Source organism: Rhinolophus ferrumequinum, chromosome 13 (genome assembly GCF_004115265.2).
Source record: "Rhinolophus ferrumequinum isolate MPI-CBG mRhiFer1 chromosome 13, mRhiFer1_v1.p, whole genome shotgun sequence".
NCBI classification, from domain to species: domain Eukaryota; kingdom Metazoa; phylum Chordata; class Mammalia; order Chiroptera; family Rhinolophidae; genus Rhinolophus; species Rhinolophus ferrumequinum.
In genome coordinates, this window is record NC_046296.1 from 46,134,979 (window position 1) to 46,156,040 (window position 21,062).

Genomic DNA, 21,062 nt, shown 5'->3' on the forward strand with positions numbered 1-21,062 from the left:
CAAACGGAAGGAAGCTGCAGACGTTTCACGCGTGCTCTGCTAACCATGGCGGCCGCCAAGAAACCCTTGGAGTTCCATGCCAAGCGGCACTGGGGTCCTGAGCAGGGGGTAGAAGATCCGGACGAGGATGACGAGGATGATAACGCTGAAACCGAGGATGGGTTCTCCCTAGAAGAAGTGTTACGGCTCGGAGGCACCAAGGTAATGGCCTTGGACTCCCGGAGAAGGGGGACAAAGGCGCGGGAAGTGGTCCCGCGTGTGATGCGTGGCGGGACAAATGGCCCGACCGCCCCCGAGCTGCGGAATGGGAGGGCGTACAGGACTCAGAAGTGTGCACTGTACGCGCCCCGCACTTATTTTCCACTGCTTTTTACAAGAGGAAAGTCGTTTAGAATTAAACGTTTGGATGCTGTGGCCTTTTTTAGAATGTAGGTTATCTTCGTTTTATTGACGTACTATATATAACTGTCACTCCATCAGTCGGACAGGACTAACTTTTTTTGGTCCTGACTTCTTGGCATCAGGGTTTTGAACTCTTGTGTGTTGGAATTTTAAGTGTTCTCACAGAGTATGCGCGCGTGCTCACTGTACGCTCAAGAAGAGCTCTGCTCCCTTCGAATTTACATCCTAAATAAAGGGGAAAAAACTAACCAAACTTTTGAACGCGAAGTATGTCAGACGCCGAAAAGTGCTATGGGTTTTTGCTCTCAGTTTGACCAAACCATTAGAAGATTTGGAGCAAATATGTGACAGAATTTGGCCTTTTTTTTTTTTTTTTTTTTTGATATTGTTTTGAGACTAGACTTTTGGGTTAGACAGGAATTGAGGCAGGAGAAATACACCTTGCAGGGGCAGACTCACGGTTTTCTCTGTGCTTGCGTTGTATTTAATTTTTAAATATGTACTATATTCACATGCTTAAAAAAGGTTTGCTTTTTAGAAAAAGGAGGGGTTGCAGGGTGAAAAGTGTGTATGTGTTTACACAAAAGGTACTATACAGTATGTAATCTATTGAATCTTTTTTTTTGTCTTAGAGATCTTTCTATATCAGAATATAAAGTTCTGTGTCATTGATTTAATGCCTGCATTAATCACTGTGTATCTTAATTTTCTATCAGCCATTTATTGTGGATATTTAAGTTGTCAATTTTTTGCTATTTTAAATAATGCTTCAGTATATAATCTTCAGTATGTATTGTTGTCCACATTTGTAAGTGTATGTGTAATCTAAGTTTGTAGAAATGGAACTGGGTCAAAAGATGTGTTTTACATGTATTTTGATTGAAGTTGACAGATTGCCCTCCATAGAGGTTGTGCCAGTTCACACTCCCATCAACCATGTGGGAAAGTGCTTTTCCCCTCACCCCCTCCTCAGCTCCACCTGTCATAATTTTATCATTGCTCATCTGACAGACTAGAAAATGGATGTATTATTGTGGTTCTAATTTGGATCTCTCTAAATGTCAGAGAGGACCATCTTTTTTTCATATTTTTGAAGAACCACTTTTTTTCCCCTATGAACCACTTACTTATGTCCTTTGCACATATTTCTGTTGGGTTATTTGTTATGTCCTTAACTGATGTGTGGGAACTTTTTTTATTAATTATTAAACTTAATTACTTTGAGTTGCCAGTATTTTTTTTTAACAGTGTATTATTGTCTTTTGGGTTTTTTTGTATATGTTTTGTGTATGAGAGAGAGAGAAATTTACCCATCCTTTCCTTCATGGGACCTAAGTTTTATGTCAAATTTCGAGAGGTTTTCTCTACTCTGAAATTATTGTTTAAATTATGTTGTTCTTTCTCCCGGTATTTTGTAGTTTTATTTTTCACATTTAAATCTTTTATCCATCAAGTATTTATTTTGGTGTAGGGTGGAGCCCAGGCAATAACATGGTAACTCAATTTAATTTATTTCAAAGATACAGATTTCACATTAACTTTTGAAGTTTAAACTTTTGAATTTATCATTTATTTTTAACCTCCTTATGTTTTTATGCAGCAAGATTTCCTTATGCTGGCTGCTTTGGATGAGAACGAGGAAGTTGTGGATGGAGGCAAAAAAGGAGCAATTGATGACCTTCAACAAGGTGAATTAGAAACATTTATTCAAAACCTTAGTTTGGCCAAGTACGCAAAAGCTTTCTTAATTGAAGAAGATGAACCAGCCAAAAAAGAAGATGCCAGCAAAAAAGAAGCAGGTGTATCTAAATTAGATAATAAAAAGCAAAATGCAGCAGAAAGTGAAAGGACATCAGTCAGTAAGGTGAAAAATAAGAAGAGACTAGAACAACATTCTAATGAGAACAACAGTGCCATTCCAAAAGGAAAGAAAGATAAACAGGACATCTTTGAATTCTTTGAGAGACAGACATTGTTATTGAAGCCTGGAGGCAAATGGTATGATCTAGAATATAGCAGTGAATATTTTTTGGGACCCCAGCCTCGGGATGTTGTGTCTAAGTACAAAACCTTGGCTCAGAAATTGTATGAGCATGAAATCAACTTATTCAAAAATAAGACGAATAATCAAAAGGGAGCCTCTTCTACCTGGATGAAGGCGATTGTGTCATCGGGGACGCTAGGTGACAGGATGGCAGCCATGATTCTTCTTATTCAGGATGATGCTATTCACACACTCCAGTTTGTGGAAACTCTGATAAACCTTGTTAAAAAGAAGGGCAGCAAACAGCAGTGCCTCATGGCTTTGGATACTTTCAAAGAGTTACTCATTACAGACCTTTTGCCAAATAATCGAAAGCTACGGATGTTCAACCAGCGTCCTTTTGACAAACTAGAACAGTTGTCCAGTGGCAACAGGGACTCAAGAGACAGAAGGCTGATATTATGGTATTTTGAACACCAGTTGAAACACTTAGTGGCTGAATTTGTGCAGGTCTTAGAAACTTTAAGTCATGATTCATTAGTAACCACCAAAACTCGAGCCCTTACAGTGGCTCATGAGCTTCTTTGTAATAAACCTGAGGAAGAAAAGGCTCTTCTTGTGCAGCTGGTAAATAAACTGGGAGATCCTCAGAACAGAATAGCCACAAAAGCCTCCCATCTGTTAGAGACATTGCTTTGTAAACATCCCAATATGAAAGGCGTTGTGTGTGGTGAAGTAGAAAGGCTGCTTTTTCGCTCAAATATCAGCTCCAAAGCGCAATATTACGCAATTTGCTTTTTAAATCAAATGGTCCTCTCTCATGAAGAAAGTGAATTGGCTAACAAATTAATAACTCTTTATTTTTGTTTTTTTCGGACTTGTATCAAGAAAAAAGACATTGAATCAAAAATGCTTAGTGCCCTTTTAACAGGAGTGAATAGGGCATACCCTTATGCCCAGACTGGTGATGACAAAGTGAGGGAGCAGGTTGATACACTGTTTAAAGTGTTGCATGTTGTGAATTTTAATACCAGTGTGCAGGCTTTAATGTTGCTTTTCCAAGTAATGAATTCTCAGCAGACAATATCCAACCGATACTATGCGGCATTATACAGGTAAGTACATACCCTTCTAATATGTGAATGTGAGGAACAGTGTAATCTTAGAGCACATGCAATACCCCTCAGTGAGGCAAGAGAAAGACTTAGAAAACCGGATTTTAGGCTCCCCTCGGCAACTTGCTAATCACCAACTTTCAGTAAATTACTTAATCTTTGTTTCCCTGTTGGACAACTAGGTTATATGCTTTGAAAACATGGCTTATTATTTTTTAATTTTGAGAAATTGTTAAAATACAGGCCCCCTCCCCCCAAAAAAGCATCCATATCCTACCACCTGATATTTCAAAATTAACATTTTGCTATATTTTAAATCTTTTGGGATATTTGATAGAACTATAGATAACAAGTTTCCTCCCCACTATGATCCTCAGTCCTGTATTTTTTTTTTTTTAATTTATTGGGGTGACAATTGTTAGTCCAGTTACATAGATTTCAGGTGTACAATTCTGTAATACATTATCTATAAATCCCATTGTGTGTTCACCACCCAGAGTCAGTTCTCTTTCCATCACCATATATTTGATCCCCCTTACCCTCATCTCCCACCCCCCAGCTCCCTTACCCTCTGGTAACCACTAAACTATTGTCTGTGTCTATGAGTTCTTGTTTCTCATTTGTTTGTCTTGTTCTTTTGTTGTTTTTGGTTTATATACCACATATCAGTGAAATTATATGGTTCTCTGCTTTTTCTGTCTGACTTATTTCGCTTAGCATTATACTCTCAAGATCCATCCATGTTGTCACAAATGTTCCTATATCATCTTTTCTTACCGCCGAATAGTATTCCATTGTGTATATATACCACAACTTCTTTATCCATTCACCTATCAAAGGACATTTTGGTTGTTTCCATGTCTTGGCCAGTCCTGTATTTCTTTATCCTCCCTTCACACAGCCATTTAGCAATTCGTTCAACAAGAATTTATGTGTCAGCTATATACAGGGTACTGTTCCAGGTAGGATGTAGTACAGTGAACAAAATTCCTATCACTAGACGTGCTTACATTAATACTGAGGAAGATAGATGGTAAAAAAAGAAAGTTTGTTAGGTTGGAAGGGTTGGTATTTGCAGTTTGGGAATTTTTTTTTAAATATTGGGATTAAGATTTTATTTACTGAAACTTTCCAACTGTCCTGCAATGCACCCATTGAGGGATGACATTTTGCACAGTATGGAAATACTTTGCAACTGTTCGAATATACCAACAAGCTATGCATTTCCTTCTAATTCATTTTTTAATTGCACAATCGTGTGTCTTGTGAGAAATGTAATGTAGTGGTTAATACCTTGGACTTAAGCCATAGTGTCTGGATTTGAGTCCCACTCATTAGTTTGCTGTGTAACTTTGGACAAATTAGTATACTTAATCCTCATTATAACCTTATTAGTAAACATGATTGATCCCATTTTACTATGCCACAGTTTATTTGTCTATAAAATGGAGAGGTAAGTACCTATTCTATGAAGTTATTACGAAGACTATAAAACTTTCTCAAGGTTACACAGCAAGAAAATGACAGAACTGGGACTTTGATAAGGTCAGTGAGTTAATGTATATGTTGACCCATGTAATCTTCACATATATGTTAAGTGCTTAACAGTGCCTGACACATAGTAAGTGCTCTGTAAGTGTTGGCTGCTGTCGTTATTAATATTACCCACATGCATTTTAGTTTAATCCTCTTAACAGCTCTCCAGTCTGAGGTTCAGCAATTTGTGCAACATCACACAGACGATACAAGATGAAGTTGAGTGGCAAAACCTAGTCTGCTGACTTTGGAGTTTATGATATTTCATGGTATTGATTGCAGTGGCCCACTAAAAATAATCTCAAAGGCCTTTCTATAACTCTTAAGAAATCTACAATTTTTTAAAGTAACAAATACTTAACATTTTTAGTTTGGAAAGATTCCAAGGCTGAAAATGTAGAGATTTCGGGATCTTGGGTTTTTTTTAAACTTTTGGGGATCTCAGGAACTTCTGATTTTTAGAAATGTTTGCATTATATTGAAAAACATTTTTCTAATAACTGTGTAACATCTCATATTTAACACAACAGTCACATCTCTGAGGAGTACATTCTCAAATTTTTTAAATTAGTGCTTACAAAGAGCTTTCACAGATGGATTTCCTCAGAGGGCTTTTAAACTTTCTTAAAATATTTGTTTTGTCTTGGTTTTATTAAGAACTCTTTAAAAATTCCTTAATATCAACTAAGGGATAAAAGAAGTGAAAGTAGTTTGGTTTACAAAAATGAGACTTGTCAAAAACTTCAGGAACATGTTCTCTGTCAAATGGTGGAGATACACCTATTTAAATTCTCGTATGTTTCTACTGATGTGTAGGAATTCATGATTAAAAATGAGTTGTCAAATGGATGTAAATGTTGAAAAATTTAAATGTGAAGAGAGAAAATCATCTCAGAATATCACCAATACATAGGTACTAGAATTATGGTACTGACAAATAGGGAAAACTGGGTATGCAGAGCAATATGAAAATGTTGCACAAGGTTAAGTATTTTCACTTCTAGTATTAGTGTGCAAAAGTTTATAGAAGTGCTTAGAACGAGAAGTAATGATTCCACGTGAGCGCTGGAGGAATGTGTTGATTCTAGTGTCCTGTGTCCAGAGGTTCAGATGAGTTGGAGCATCTCTAGGATTCAGCAACTAGAATAAAGACAGAAGTTAAGACTTATCTGACATGATAGTTGAGAAACCTGTGGAAGAGACACTAGGCTGAGAAGACATGTAATAGCTATATAGGGTCACGTATTTGAAAGGCTTTCATGCAAAAGTATAATTAAATTTTTGTTGTGTTTTTTTGCCAACTTTATTGAGGTATAATTGACAAAGTGGTATATATTGAAAGTGTGAAATGTGATGTACATGTACATTGTAATGATTACTATAATCAAGTTAATTAATATAGCCATCACTTCACATAGTTCCTACTGTTTTGTTTTTTGGTGTGATGAGAATGCTTAAGATCTACTCCCAGCAAATTTCAAGTATACAGTACAGTATTAACTGTAGCCATCATGCTATACATGAGATCCTCAGAAGTTATAACTGAAAGTTTATCCTCTTTGACCAACATTTCCTCATTTCCACCCACCCCCTGCCAACCACTGATCTGTTTCTATGAGTTTGATTTTCTTTTTTTAGATTTCACATATAAGTGAAGTCATACAGTATCTGTCTTTTTCTGTGTGACTTACTTCACTTAGTATAAAGTCCTCCAGGTTCATCCATGACACAAATAGCAGGACTTCTTTCTCATGGCTGAATAATATTCCTGTGGGTGTGTGTGTGTGTGTGTGTGTGTGTGTGTGTGTGTGTCACATCTTTATCCATGCATCTGTCAACAGACACTTAGGTTGTTTCTGTACTTTGGCTGTTGTGAATAATGCCATGAACAGGGGAGTGCAGATATGTCATCAAGATACTGATTTCATTCCATTCGGATATATACACAGCAATGGGATTGCTGGTTCATGTGGTAGTTCTATTTTTAATTTTTTGAGGGCCTTCCATATGGTTTTCCATAATGGCTTTCCTAATTTATATTCCTACCAACAGTGTACAAGGGTTCCCTTTTCTCCACATCCTCACCAAGTTTTGTTACCTCTTGTCTTTTTGATAATAGCCATCCTAACAGGTGTGAGTTGGTTTTGATTTACATTTCCCTGATGATTAGTGATTTTGAGCACCATACCTCTGTTGGCCATTTGTCTTCTTTGGAAAAATATTTATTCAGGTCTTTTGCACACTTTTTAATCAGATTTTTTTTTTAATTTTATTTTTTAAATTTATTGGGGTGACAATTGTTAGTAAAATTACATAGATTTCAGGTATGCAATTCTGTATCACATCATCCATAAATCACACTGTGTGTTCACCACCCAGAGTCAGCTCCCCTTCCATCACCATACATTTGATCCCCCTCACTCTCATCCCCCACCCCCCAACCCCCTTACCCTCTGGTAACCACCAAATTACGTTCCCCAGATTAATTTTCAAACCCGTGGCCATCCTGTGGTCACCGACTGCCCTCCAATCCCCTCACCCCAGATTTTTTTTTTTGCTATTGAATTCCATGAGGTTCCTTATATAATTTTTATGTTATTCCTTTATCAGATAAATTGTTTGCAAATATTTTCTCCTATTCTGTAAGGTGCCTTTTTATTTTGTTGATTGTTTCCTTTGCTGTGCGGAAGCTTTTTAGGTTGATGCAGTTCCACATTTGTTGCTTGTGTTTAGGTTGTTTGGTGTTGCTTCAGATGGCTATAATAGAATAATGGTAGGAAATTACACAGGAGCAGATTTCAGCAATAGGTAAAGAAGAGATTTCCTGGTAAAATGACTTGTCCAAAATTGGATTACGTTCCTAGTGAGAGAGTGAACAATCTGCAATCAGTAAGATGTTGCATACCATGAAATGAACCATTTATTCATTCAATAAATGTTAAGAACTTACTAAGTTCCAAACACTGAGGTTACGAGTAACACAGGCACAGTCCCTGTTCCATTGGACTTTTGGGGGACAAGAAGAGAAAGGTAACAGTTTGTTAAACTGAAGAACATAACCATGGGACTGATACAGACAAGAATGGAGGAACCTATTCTATGTACTATAGACATGCAGATAATTAGGGAGGGACATCCTGAGCAGAGAGAATAGCATGTATAGAAGGATGTTACACTGTGCGTTGGACTAGAGATTCTCTGAAGTCCTCACAATTCACTTTTCTACTATACATGCATGGTCTTTACTAGAACCATGTGGAGGAGGCTGCCTCTGGCTGCCTAACTCGTGAGTAGTGATACAAGGATAAGAACCCAGATCTAGTCCTCACTGCTTTCACAGGTCAGTTTTAATTTGGTTTTGGGTTAGCCTTTCATGTGTGGTTCTGTGTCTATAAAAATTACTGTTAAGGCTGAGCCCTGTTGGTCTAGAGTATGGAGAACCACTTGGAAAAGAGAAGGGGGAAAAAAATGTCTCTTGTTCCTATAATTCCTTCCTCCCTCCCCACTCCTATCATCATTTTTTCTGTTCTGGTCATTGACTTCCATTTTGTCTCTTAAGACAGAAATGGCCTCTTCTAAAATAAGTAGGAAAGCCTAACTAAGATGAGGTTAGTAGTTGCTTCTAATAGGTGACTGCTGGTTGTGGAAATGTTTTATGGATAAACATTTAGTCTTGCTTTTGTTTTACAGGAAGATGTTGGATCCAGGTTTGATGCTGTGTTCTAAGCAAGCCATGTTTCTTAACCTTGTCTACAAATCTCTGAAAGCTGACATCGTGTTGCGCAGGGTGAAGGCTTTTGTGAAGAGGTTACTTCAAGTTACTTGTGCACAAATGCCACCATTCATATGTGGAACTTTATATCTTGTGTCTGAGATCCTTAAAGCAAAACCAGGTTTAAGAAGTCAACTAGACGATCATCCGGTACATTTTACAACTGCTTTTCAAATTGAGTGGCTTCTGAAATGTATTGGTATTTTTCTTCTTTAATGACAGTTACTTAGTCATCTGGAGCATGTAAGAGTGTGAGTTCTGCAGTCAGACAGACCTGGAGTTTAGTCCCAGGTGTACAGTTTACTAGGTGGGCATGTTGCTTGACCATCTTACTCATAATAAACTACATGAGATGTTACAGATGGCTCTAGAGCTAGTAGATCTTGTAAGCCTGTTTCCTTAGTTGTGAAATGGACAGAATAATAACACCTGCTCGGTACCATTATTTATAACCTGTCAAAAATTTATTTGAGGGCTGAATGTTTTCATGTAATAAAAGTCCCAAAGTCTCAGAGAGTCTTGGCTCAAAACTTAACTCTATTACCTTAAGAAATAAGCGTATGGTCTCCTCTCATTCTGAATTTCATTGGTGGAACTTTGGTGTTTCTCCAGAATCTTCTTCAAAACTACCTCACATAAATTGAACACAGACTTCCAGTTAATTAACTCAGATTCATTACACCATTTTTTTAGGAGTCTGATGATGAAGAAAATTTTATTGATATAAAAGATGATGAAGACATAGAAAAATTCACTGATGCAGATAAAGAAACAGATGCTGTGAAGAAAGTTGAGACAGAAGAAACTGTGTCGGACAGTCATAAGGAAGCCAAAAAATCAGAGTCCGCTTCTTGGGTACACTTTGATAATTTGAAAGGTGAGTTTTTTAAATCTTTATTCTCTTGAATTTTTAAATGAGGGAATTGGTTTCCCCTTTGATCTTAATAGAAATGAATATATCATTTTAGAAGTCTTCAGTATTGCTTTCTTTAAAAATGGGAGCTGTCATAACCAGATGTATTTATGACCTTGGAAGTAAATTTTTAATATAGTGAATCATTTATTTACTAACAACCACATTTTAAAATAATTTACATCTTAGAAATTAAAGCAAATACCTTTTGGACCTGTGAAGTGAGAAAACTATGGACATGTTAGATGCACAATAAATCTCATTTCCTTTAGCTATAAATGTGAAAGTTTATACCTTTGAATCAGTTTTAGTTTCTTGACCTTTACCTGTACATGTAAAGCCTTAAAACATGGAACCTATATGAAAATATCAAATGTGTGCACGTGAAAGTTTAATTTATAAACAAAAGTATTTGTTTATACATTGTGAATTGTGTGGAAGTTGTGGTTCTTTTGAGTATCATATTCACCCTCTACAGTTTCTTAATGTTTTTAGGATTGAAAACTTTCTGTGAGATAGAAACTTTAGGTTTTTCCATATACATACACAAACTGAATTAACAGTCTATATAGAATATTAGGAACAAAAGAAGAAATACAGCCTCTTCTCTTGAGGGTGTAAAGAAAAGGCCACTTGCCTTGAAGATCAAGAGATGTGCCAGACCCATTTCAAATTTGTCATGGGACTCTTGATCAAATTATTTCATCCCTCCAAACTAGTTTGCCTGTGAAATGTAAAAGAGAAGCCGAGTAGCCATTGGGAAAATTTTTAAAAGAAAGCTGTCAGTTGTCTGAAATCTAAACTGAGAATAATTCTTTAGAGAAGTGGTGAACATGTAATAGTGAAGTAGACAGTTCATAGTGTGTTCTGATAAATTCTTTGTTTAAAAGTTTTTAATCCTGAGTTTCTGAAAACATGAAGAAGATATGTAAAACCTGTTCCAAGTGAGAATTATTTCTGTGCATAATTTAATGACAGATATTTAGAGCACTCTAAAGTTCCAAAAGACTCGAGACCTACTTTATCCTCAGGTTATCTGCCATCTTAACACTTATGGCCTAATTGACCCAGAAATAGACACTTTTTGTTAATTGAAAAAGGGAGAGAGAAGTTTTGAAGGGGAGCTTTTAGTAGTTGGGATAAAAGGCTACCTGGTTCATTCAGTAGCAAATACTAGCTTGGGACAAAGATATGCTTGTAGGGGCTAGGAGTTTTTAATCTAGGTGGGATGCCTGGCTAACTAAAAATGTTGGAAATTATATCTGTTGGTAACAACATTAAAGATGGTAGCTTTAGTGACATCTTGGGCTAGGAATGAAATATTTGAGAAATACTATTTTTGTTCTCAGGTGGCAAACAGTTAAACACATATGATCCATTCAGTAGAAACCCTTTGTTCTGTGGAGCTGAAAATACAAGTTGTTGGGAACTCAAAAAGGTAAAATAATTACATATTGTCCATTAATTAATTTGTGCTGTATATTTGTCTTCATGGACTTAGTACCTTGAAATTTTCATTTTTCTTTCAAATAATAAATGTAGGAGTTAAATTATTTAGACATAAATTATCATAAGGAAGCAGTTTGAAGTGTGTCACACAGCTAACCCATATTTCTGTTGTCTCTGATAAACATTCATTTTCCACATTTATACCTTTATGCATGCATATGTAGAAAATCTTAAATAATGTACATGTAAAATAAGGATATTGTACATGGCTATAATTAAGTTTTGCTTTTTGTAAGTAGATTATTGCATATAACAGCTCTGTTAACTAGGTAACTTTTGCTTTGTGTGTTGGATATCCCTAAAGTTTTGTGATAGAACTTTTTGCAAATAAAGTTACTTTTTAAACGCATAAGAGTAACTCATATTTCTAATGACCTTTAAGTGTGGGCTCCTGGGGGTCCCTAACACCTTTTCAGCAAGTCTGCAAGGTCACAACTGTTTTCATAGTGATACCAAGACATTATTTACCTTTGTCACTGTGTTGACAGTGGCCTTGATGGTATAAAAGAAATGATGGATAAAACTGTTGGTGCTTTAGCATTATAAGGACAGTAGTGCTAAGCTGCGCTCGCAGCTGTCATACTCTTTACTGCCACATACTTGCAGTTACTTAAAAAAAGCCACTATCATGTAAGAACAATGAAGCAGGAAAAATTATTGGTTTTATTATCTGGACCCTAAAGTACATTTCTTCTTAATATTCTGTGTACATATATAGCAAGAATGCATAAGGCGCTTGCACTGCATACCTAAGTGTGAAAGTTGTCTCATCTCTTAAGGACAAGTGTCTGTATACTTGTTGGAAACTCAGTTAGCTTCCTGAAGGACTGGCTGAACAACAGAGTGGTTATTCAGACTTGGGTATTTGGAAGACATTTTCTTGAACAGGAAGAAAATCCACAATTACGTGAAAGGCTATTAATAAAATCCTTTTTCCAGCTAGGTATCTGTATAAGGCCAGATTTTCTCCATATACTTCAACTAAAATAACATGGAATATGGAAGCAGATAATGAGAATCCACTGCCTTCTAGTAAACTAGGCATTAAATAGATTTGCAAAACTATAAAAGAAAAATGAGCAGTGAGCTGTTGAAAATAAAAAAAAAACACTAAAATAATGCTGCACTTCTAATTTTATTCTTAACAATTATTTTTCATAAACCATGCTATTTATATTAATATGTAATAGGCTCATAATTATTTTAAGTAAACTATGAGTGTTTAAAATGTTTCTAATAAGCATCAATAGATACATCCCACTTAAATTAAGGAAGCTCTGGAGGTCCTTGATTTTAAGTACATTAAGTGGTCTTGAGACCAGAATTCTGAGAATCACTCTTCTAATGTGTTAAGTTTCAGTTTTTTGTATTTTCTTAAGTAATCTGTAATTGTAGTAAGAGTTGACCTTATTTACATTTTCTTTTTTAGCTATCAGAGCATTTTCATCCCTCTGTGGCCCTTTTTGCAAAGACTATCCTTCAGGTAAGTCTAACATATTCAAACGACACGCTATAAGAAAAAAATAAGTAATCTAGTTTTAGATAGTAATTGCTCATACAGTGTTTTCTCCAGCAGATAGAATCATGTACATTTGTCTGCTGTTGTAAAGGAGCAATGAATGGCTTGTTTAATGCAGAGCAGCAGATACGTCTTCCCACTCTGAGATGAATGGAAATAGAGGGTTTTAGAAAACCACACATTTACTACATTCTGGCTTTTCTCTGGAGAAAGATGGCCATCCCCTTTCCTGTTTGCTGTGTTTGTCACTTCAGGGTTTGGTTCCTGGTTAATGGTTAGGTGATGTACAGTATTAATATTTACCTATTCATAAAATTAGCAGTGCATCATAGAATGTTTGTATAAGTGTGGTTTAATCTCTTCAAGTAAAGAATCATGCATGAGAGGGATATTTGAAAAGTCATTTATTGCAAATTTGTGCTTTCTATGCAGTATAATAGAGGCTTATGTTTTCCTCTATTCTTAACCTGGATGCATATATATAATTTGAGTTAAGTTCTTAAATCCCCTCCCCCACCTTTCAGGGAAATTATATTCAGTATTCAGGGGACCCACTGCAGGATTTCACACTAATGAGATTCTTGGATAGATTTGTATACCGAAATCCAAAGCCACATAAAGGCAAAGGTATGTTCTATTTGATGAATTACTCAGCTTTCATTGTTGATGTTCAATAAATAATATGAATGTGTAACTAAGTTTTATATTACACAGCCTTGATTTTATATTTCAGAAAATACAGATAGTGTTGTGATGCAGCCAAAAAGAAAGCATTTCATAAAAGATATTCGTAGTCTTGCTGGTAAGTATTTACAAAATATTTTAGAATTTAAAAAGCCTGGACATTGAAACTGACAAGACAGTAGAAGTCAAAAACACCTAAATTGGGATATTCTTTGCTGCAGTTTAGCGGAATAAAACCTAAGCACCAGAGATATTATCCATCATTTGTTCCCAAGAATGTGTACAAATACTCAAGTCTTCTGTATCTGACTGGGGCTCTTTTTTTTTTTTTCAAGTTTATTACAGAAAGGTTCAAACATATCCAAAGTAAATAAATGAATAGTATGATGCCCCCCCCCTTAACCGTCAGTCAGGTTCAATAGTTATTGTGTTGCCATTCTGATATCATGTGTTGCCATTCTGATATCATCTGTAGCTTTATCAGTGACCCCCCCAAACACACACGCATATAATTATTACCTTTTACAGTTCAGGTCATCGCAAGCTCTAATATGGCTTAGCAGAAAGGCCACAACAGGTTTTGTCACAGAGCATCATGTTAACATAGTTGATAACCTTCTCGTACGGGTATTTACCCATCTTGTTGGTCTGATTCTCTGTTTTTCTATCCAGAGCAGACATTTCTTTGCTTACCTGGTCCCAACTCCTTTTTGTTCAGAGATAAATTTTGTTAAAATCCACCTTATAAATCACTTATTTTCCAACTAACTTACTTCAGAGGTCCAGAGGTGTAAAAGGACTTGCCCAAAGTTAATGGAGTTAGAATTAGAAGCCAAATTTTCTTTTAATCAAGATAAGTCAGAAATTTTTATTCTGATGACAGAAAACTAATATTCTATAGTTCTCGATTGTTTCTGTTTTCCTCAGTATTAGTAAAATTGTGGGTAATTCTATTTACATTTAGTTCTTATTCCCAGAATGGCAGGCAATGTTTTTCTGAGGTGAAAATGGCAAGTTTAAAGTGATTATTTATTAAGAGAACTCTGAATTTTTGTCTCTTGAAATTTGGATCTTGGATACAATTGGAGGACAGGGAGAGAACCCTGTTTTTTTCACTGTGATGCACTGTTGGCTGTGTACTGACGACTTTTCATTGTAGTCGGTCAAGTTTCAAATGTTGGGTCTCCTCCACACAGACTTCCAGGGATTGTCCTTAGCACTATAAGATCCCTTTTGTCTGCCATCCTTACATTTTTGAGACTTTGGAATTGTAGGTATGCTGTATTTAGAATAACATAAAAGGATTACTTAAATTAATATGTTTTAACTGAATTTTCCTAGTGAACAGTAAGGAGTTCCTTGCAAAAGAAGAAAGCCAAATACCAGTGGATGAACTGTTTTTCTATAGGTAATATACTTAATATAGTTTCATTTGGGGAAGTGTTAAAATTTTTAGATCCCATAAATTACTTTGTTAACATAGGCCTATCTTGAAAAGACTGAAGGATAATATGTCAGTACCTACTTTGTGAAGATAATTTATAAATCAGTCATTTGGCTAACATTAAGATATCTAAGTAGAACTAAAACAAGTAAATTTGGGGGGTTTGCTTTTATAGAGATAAGTCCTAAACCTACTGCTATTATTTCCAAATAAATGCCTTATACTAGTAAAAGCACTGTTACCTCATGTGACTGGTTCATTTGGCTTGATTTGGTTTGCTTTTTTAAAACATTTGTGTGAAGAATTTTCAGGGTATGAATGATCTCATCTGCAAAATTCTAAGTTTCACTGTAATCTAATATGACAATAGGCTTGATAAACTACTGTGAAGAGAGGTTATTTAGAACCACATTTTATAATATTCTAGTACTTGAATCATTAGCGGTGACACTGAAACTACCTTTTACTATGGCACTTAATTAAGATGACTTGAGGTGTTTTTATGAAGAACTAAACTGAAACATTTGAAATTGATTATACTTCACATTTTAGAAGTTTCCAACTAGCTTGTAGAATTCAAAACTTTTTTCTTCAATAAACACAAATTTTAATAATTATTATATCCACTGAGTTTTACACTTGTTTTGAGTTGCTGGTCATAGGTGCTTTGCTTAGAGTAAAATTATCAAATATATAACATGAATTTTATTTTAGGTATTATAAAAAAGTTGCTATTGTTAAAGAGAAACAAAAACAGAACGCTGATGAAGAAAGTATAGAAGATGTGGATGATGAGGAATTTGAAAAGATGATTGGTAATTTGTTGACTTTTCAATTTGTAAAATAATTTATTACAATTTATAGAAACATGGAATGTTAGTGATAGAAGTGGCCTTAGTTTAAAAAAATCATTTAGCTAAGAATATCATGCAAATCACAGTGGAGAACTAAAAATATTTGGATGGCATATGGTAATTGATCCACATTTGCTCCAGAAAAAATGTGATTGTACTTTGACAGTTCATGGAGGGAAAAAGAAATGTGTATATTTATTTTTAATGCCAAGTTTCTTAAGTTATTTTTACTGTTCCTAATTTTGTACTATTGGTAGCAATAGTCTACTGTTTCATCTATTTTATCTTTAGAATCCATAGAGCTATAAAAATTTTAATTGAAATTTAGACTGAAACAAAAACCATGGGAAATTAGAAAGGATTACATTGAGTTCACTTTTGTTGTGTATCATACCTACTAAAAATAAGCACTTAAATTATTCTAATAGAGTGAAAAGGACTACAGTTGCTAAATAACCATTTTGTTTGATGTTTACGCTTTTCATAAAAGAACTATAGAAGGAAGCTGGAATTAACTGAAACCCATTTTAGTTTAGGAATTAAGGTCAGTATATTTGCAGATTTATGTCAATTAATAAAACAAACCAGCAATAGTCAGATTTGTATCATTTTGGTGTTTTTCATAAACAGCAGAAACTTGACTGCGTTAATTGATTCAGATATAAGAAATATGTCAACTTTGCTATTCTTTGTTATATCTCACAATTTGTATATTGTTCTCTGGCAGACACATTTGAAGATGATAATTGTTTCACATCTGGAAAGGATGACCTTGATTTTGCTAGGTAAAATACTTTTCTTCAGTCTTTTTTTTACTGTTTTCCCAGCAGTTCCCAAATTGTTGTCCCTCAGAACAGTAGAGCACAGGGCTACGTGATGTATAGAAGAAAGGTATTAAATAAGTTTGGGAAATGGATACAATAGTTTTAATTCTGCTCCTTTTTAATGTACATTAGTATGTTTTAAAAGGCTCTGAGCCCTCTGTAAGTCTCCTTTTAAATCTGTTAATAGCCTAAGAAACACCTCAGTAATCACCAAATCACATTTTAGAAAACAGTAGTCCTCCTTTGTGTTACAAGCTGTTGTTTTTCTTCAGCAATATGAAAAAGAAAAAAAAAGGAGCTAAGGGTGACCCAGAAGATGAAGATTCAGAAGATAGTGATGATGACCTTGATAACTTGGATGATGATGAAGTTTCTTTGGGAAGTATGAATGAGGAATTTACTGAAATTGATGAAGATGGAGGAACATTCATGGATGTGTTGGATGAGGAAAGTGAGGGCATTCAGGGTAAGCGTTTTTAAAATATAAGACAGAAACTGTATCTTTCTTCAGCGCAGGATCATTTTTCTGTTGAAGGTTTTTTAATTAAAACATTACGTTTATTTAAATTAATACTTGAGATAAGCCAGAAATTTAAACAGGATCTTTTCCCCTCTCATTTGAAACTAATTAGCAGTTTCTAAAAGTTAATATTCATCATTCATCATAACCCTATAGCAGTCCTATTGTTTTTTAAATTACTTAATAGCACCTTTTTTTTTTTTTCGGTAACAGAACCTAATGATGAAGTCAGCTCCAAAGTCAATTCTAAGAGAAGCAAGAGAAAAGGTGCAAATGATTTTGACTTTGCTGGATCATTTCAAGGTAAGAAAATGTAATTCATTTCTTTGAAACCTAAGCAGTGTGTATGTGAAAGTTATTATTCGTTATTATTTAGGGAAACTCACTTCTGAATTGGTTAGTACAATTTAGTGTTTTTATAATGGAGGATAACAGTTTTATGTATATTTAATATGTGAAAATTGTTATTTTCCACATCTTTAATTATTCTCTCTTCCAAAATTCTTTCCTCTCACATCTAAATATCTCTAGATCACTTTTTCATTTATGTTTTAACTAGTCAATTATATGTAAGCCCTGGATTTTCCAGAGACACCTATTGTTTTCCCAACCAACTCTTATTCTTTGCCATTTGACCTTCTGAAAATCCATACTCTTTAACAACTTCATTTTCCTTTTTTATGAGATCTGCCATTTTGTGCCATGACAAAATGATTCTAACCTCAAAAATACCATATGTAAAACAGATAGAAATTCTTTCTGCTAATTTGTTCTCTAACATTTTTTAAACTATTATAACAGATTATCCCTTTTAGTGTAACACTTGTAAGGTGCTAATAAAAAAGTACTTTTATCAAGTGACAACTTTTTAAGTTTTTGATAAGAATCTAGAGAGCACTACAATAAATATTTCATTCCATAATTCTGTGCATAAATTCACAAAGTTGCTTTTTTCCCCATGCTTTGCCCTTTCTATTTTCTGCTTACTAGTAAATACTGATGAAAAATAGAAACAGACTTGCATACAGAATTGTACACCTGAAATCTATGTAACTTTACTAACAACTGTCACTCCAATGAACTTTAATTAAAAAAAAATAGACTTGCAAAGTTAAAAATAACTGAAATGCTTAATATTTTATTACAATTAAATGTTTAAAATTTTTGACATTATTTTTGACAAAATATAAACAATAACTATATATTTATTGGTAGTAGTCTCTCAGAGACTTACACCTACAAAATTTTTATCAGCTCTTCCAAATACTGCTAACCTAAGTCCTCTTAATTAGATTGATTTACCTGGTACATATTTAAATTAACATGTTATCTTCCAAATTTTGTCTTCCATTGAGTAATGTAAGGTCACAGTTAGCATATGCTCAAATATGAGGCAAAGTTTTCCTCAGAATCATCGCTCAGAAAGAAATGTTACTTTATGTCAAATCCTGCGGAATCTGTCATATTAAAAGATATTCTTAGAAACCTTACTTTGATTAATAAAGCACATTTCGGAAGACAATAGCCTGAAAGGATCTCACATCTCAATAATAGTTTTGGATGCAGATTAAAGGGTGCCTGACAGAATTGGTTAAGATAAAAGGAGGCAAAGGAATTTCAAACCAATTTATTGATTGATGTTGAGGGGTTTCACCCTACATTTGCAAATGTTGGATATCCTTAAGGATAAAAAAATTTTAAGGAAACTTAGGCTGTACAACAGAAGTACTTACTAATTGAAGTTATAAAGACATATAGGATAAATGAAAACCAAAAACACCTGCCCTAATGCTACACAAACAGGCATTTTAGCTTAAAATATTCAATAGTAGCGTCATGCACACTTCTTAAATAATATAATATGCATCTCACCTTGATATGCTCTAGAAACTATTTTATCAAAAGTGGCTCTGGTATATTTATGCAAAGACTTGTACACAATTGTTCATAGCAGCATTATTCATCATAGCCAAAAAGTGGGAAAATCCAAAATATCCAGACTGACTAATAATGGATAAGCAAAATATGGTATACCCATATAATGGAATGTTATTCAGAAATAAAGTGAAGTGCTGACACATGATGTAATGCAATGAGCCTCAAAAATGTTATGCTTAATGAAAGCCAGATACAGAAAACCACCTATCATGTGATTCCATTAATATAAAATAACCAGAAAAGGCAAAGCCTTGGCAGGATGCACGTGACTACAAATGGACACCAGTTGTGGAATTGACGGAAGTGTTCTAAAAATTGTATTGTGATCACAGTTGAACAACTCCATAAATTTACTAAAACATGCTGATTGTACACTGAAAAAAAGCTGAATTTTATGACAAATTTTATTCCTTAGTAAAGCTGGTTTCTAAGTGGCTCTAGTAGTGCCAGAGACATTGATGTCAAAGATGCAAAGAGTTTGGATAATATTGTTTGAGGAAATGGATAAAATCAGTATTTCTAGTTCATATACCTTTACATGATGGGATTTTCAATGGGTGAATTGAAACAAAATATTTAAAAAAGAAGTTTTACTATTAACCTATTTTGAAAAATTTATATATTCAGAATTATAGGTGAGGCTTTTTTTTTTTTTTAAGGACAACCACTTTGAGTAGTTAAACAAAACTTTATTTTAATATTAAACATATCTTTCTTCATTTCCTTCATTTTCTTCCAAAGAACAAAACCTCTGGCTTAATTAGCATGTACATTTTACCATAAATATTCCAAAACCATCCATGTCAACTTTGGAATTTTAATCTTGCCTGATACTATGACATAGGGTAAACCTTGATCAGTGGCCAAATCTGAAAGGCAAGAAGACATTGTCATCTGAACAGTTCTATTAGGATACTTTTTTGAAAGAAAGTATATCAAACTCTTAAGTAAATTATATTTGTCTTTAAATGCCTTCTAACTACCTATATAATTTTACAAATTTTTTAATAACCATATTGAAAGATTTATATTTTTCCAAAAATCATTGGATTTACAATTTAATAATCTAGCCTTATACTTTTTTAGGACCCAGAAAAAAGAAAAGAAATCTCAATGACTCCAACCTATTTGTATCTGCTGAAGAGGTAAGACTGTTGTACTGCTTTAAAATGTTAACCATACAACATTGTTTTAAGTTTTCTAATAAATGTCTCCCCCCATTTTTTTTTTTAAGTTTGGCCACCTATTGGATGAAAATATGGGATCTGAGTTTGATAACATTGGCATGAATGCCATGGCTAACAAAGATAATGCAAGTGAGTAACTTGAATTTCTTATTGAGGTTTTTAAATAGTTGTAGCTTAGAACTTCTGAAGATGTAAATACTTTTGGAGGACTTTTTTATAGTAAGAATGGGTAAAAGGTTCCCGAATGGGCCTTTTCATCTCTCTGGGAAGCACGTAGAATTAAAAAGTATGTAGACTACAGCCTACAGAAATTTTTTTTTTCTGGGGTTTGGGGAGGCAGGTTATTCTTTACATAGTATGAGTTTCCTAAGTAACTTGATAAATGCTTTATGCACATTTTAATTATTTCTGATATTGATAGTTAGTGGCTTCTGTTCTTTCACCAGTAGAAGTGTTCACAGGAAATAAAATCTTCAGAGCATGTGTTCCTTTCCTGTCCTAGTCTTTTATTTTTAAAATGGTAATTTGACAACAAATATAGAAGGAAAGTAACAAACAAGCAGGGAATTTGTATAGTGAATGGGACAAGACTACTAGTGGCGGACTGGAAGTTCCTTTTAACTCAGTAGGATGTTCTGTGAGACCGCTGCCAAGCGTCTACAATGTGATGTGCTCATATTTTTTCCCTCCGCAAAGGTCTCAAACAGCTTAGATGGGAGGCTGAACGGGATGACTGGCTACACAACAGAGATGTGAAAAGTATCATCAAGAAAAAGAAAAATTTCAAAAAGAGGCCAAAAACCACTCAAAAACTTAAGAAGCAAAGAAAATGAGTGTTTTCTAAGTATAAATTAAAATTCT

At 34.5% G+C, this 21,062-nt stretch overlaps 2 protein-coding genes across 13 annotated transcripts in view; one reads left to right on the forward strand and one right to left on the reverse strand.

The window, feature by feature from the left end:
* Positions 1-10: 10 nt before the first annotated feature.
* On the forward strand, positions 11-21,062 carry CEBPZ (CCAAT enhancer binding protein zeta). The gene is made up of 16 exons (XM_033124389.1): positions 11-201; positions 2,003-3,501; positions 8,728-8,959; positions 9,503-9,686; positions 11,072-11,160; positions 12,661-12,714; positions 13,275-13,377; positions 13,484-13,552; positions 14,776-14,842; positions 15,593-15,693; positions 16,460-16,517; positions 16,829-17,022; positions 17,290-17,379; positions 20,101-20,159; positions 20,249-20,330; positions 20,898-21,062. The coding sequence occupies exons 1-16, from the start codon at positions 46-48 to the stop codon at positions 21,032-21,034; spliced, it is 3,174 nt and encodes a 1,057-aa protein (XP_032980280.1). The 5' UTR covers positions 11-45; the 3' UTR covers positions 21,035-21,062.
* CEBPZOS (CEBPZ opposite strand) overlaps positions 4,255-21,062 on the reverse strand; it is a 48,866-nt gene continuing 32,058 nt past the window's right edge. For 6 of the 12 annotated variants that reach the window (XM_033124401.1, XM_033124392.1, XM_033124399.1 and 3 more), the window contains one exon: positions 18,312-19,883. The gene's annotated coding sequence lies outside the window, so the exon portion shown is untranslated. Of the gene's footprint in view, positions 6,178-7,604; positions 7,898-7,987; positions 8,044-18,311; positions 19,884-20,448; positions 20,939-21,062 lie in introns of those variants that run through there. The other 6 variants (XM_033124397.1, XM_033124393.1, XR_004424800.1 and 3 more) reach the window with 5 other exon arrangements.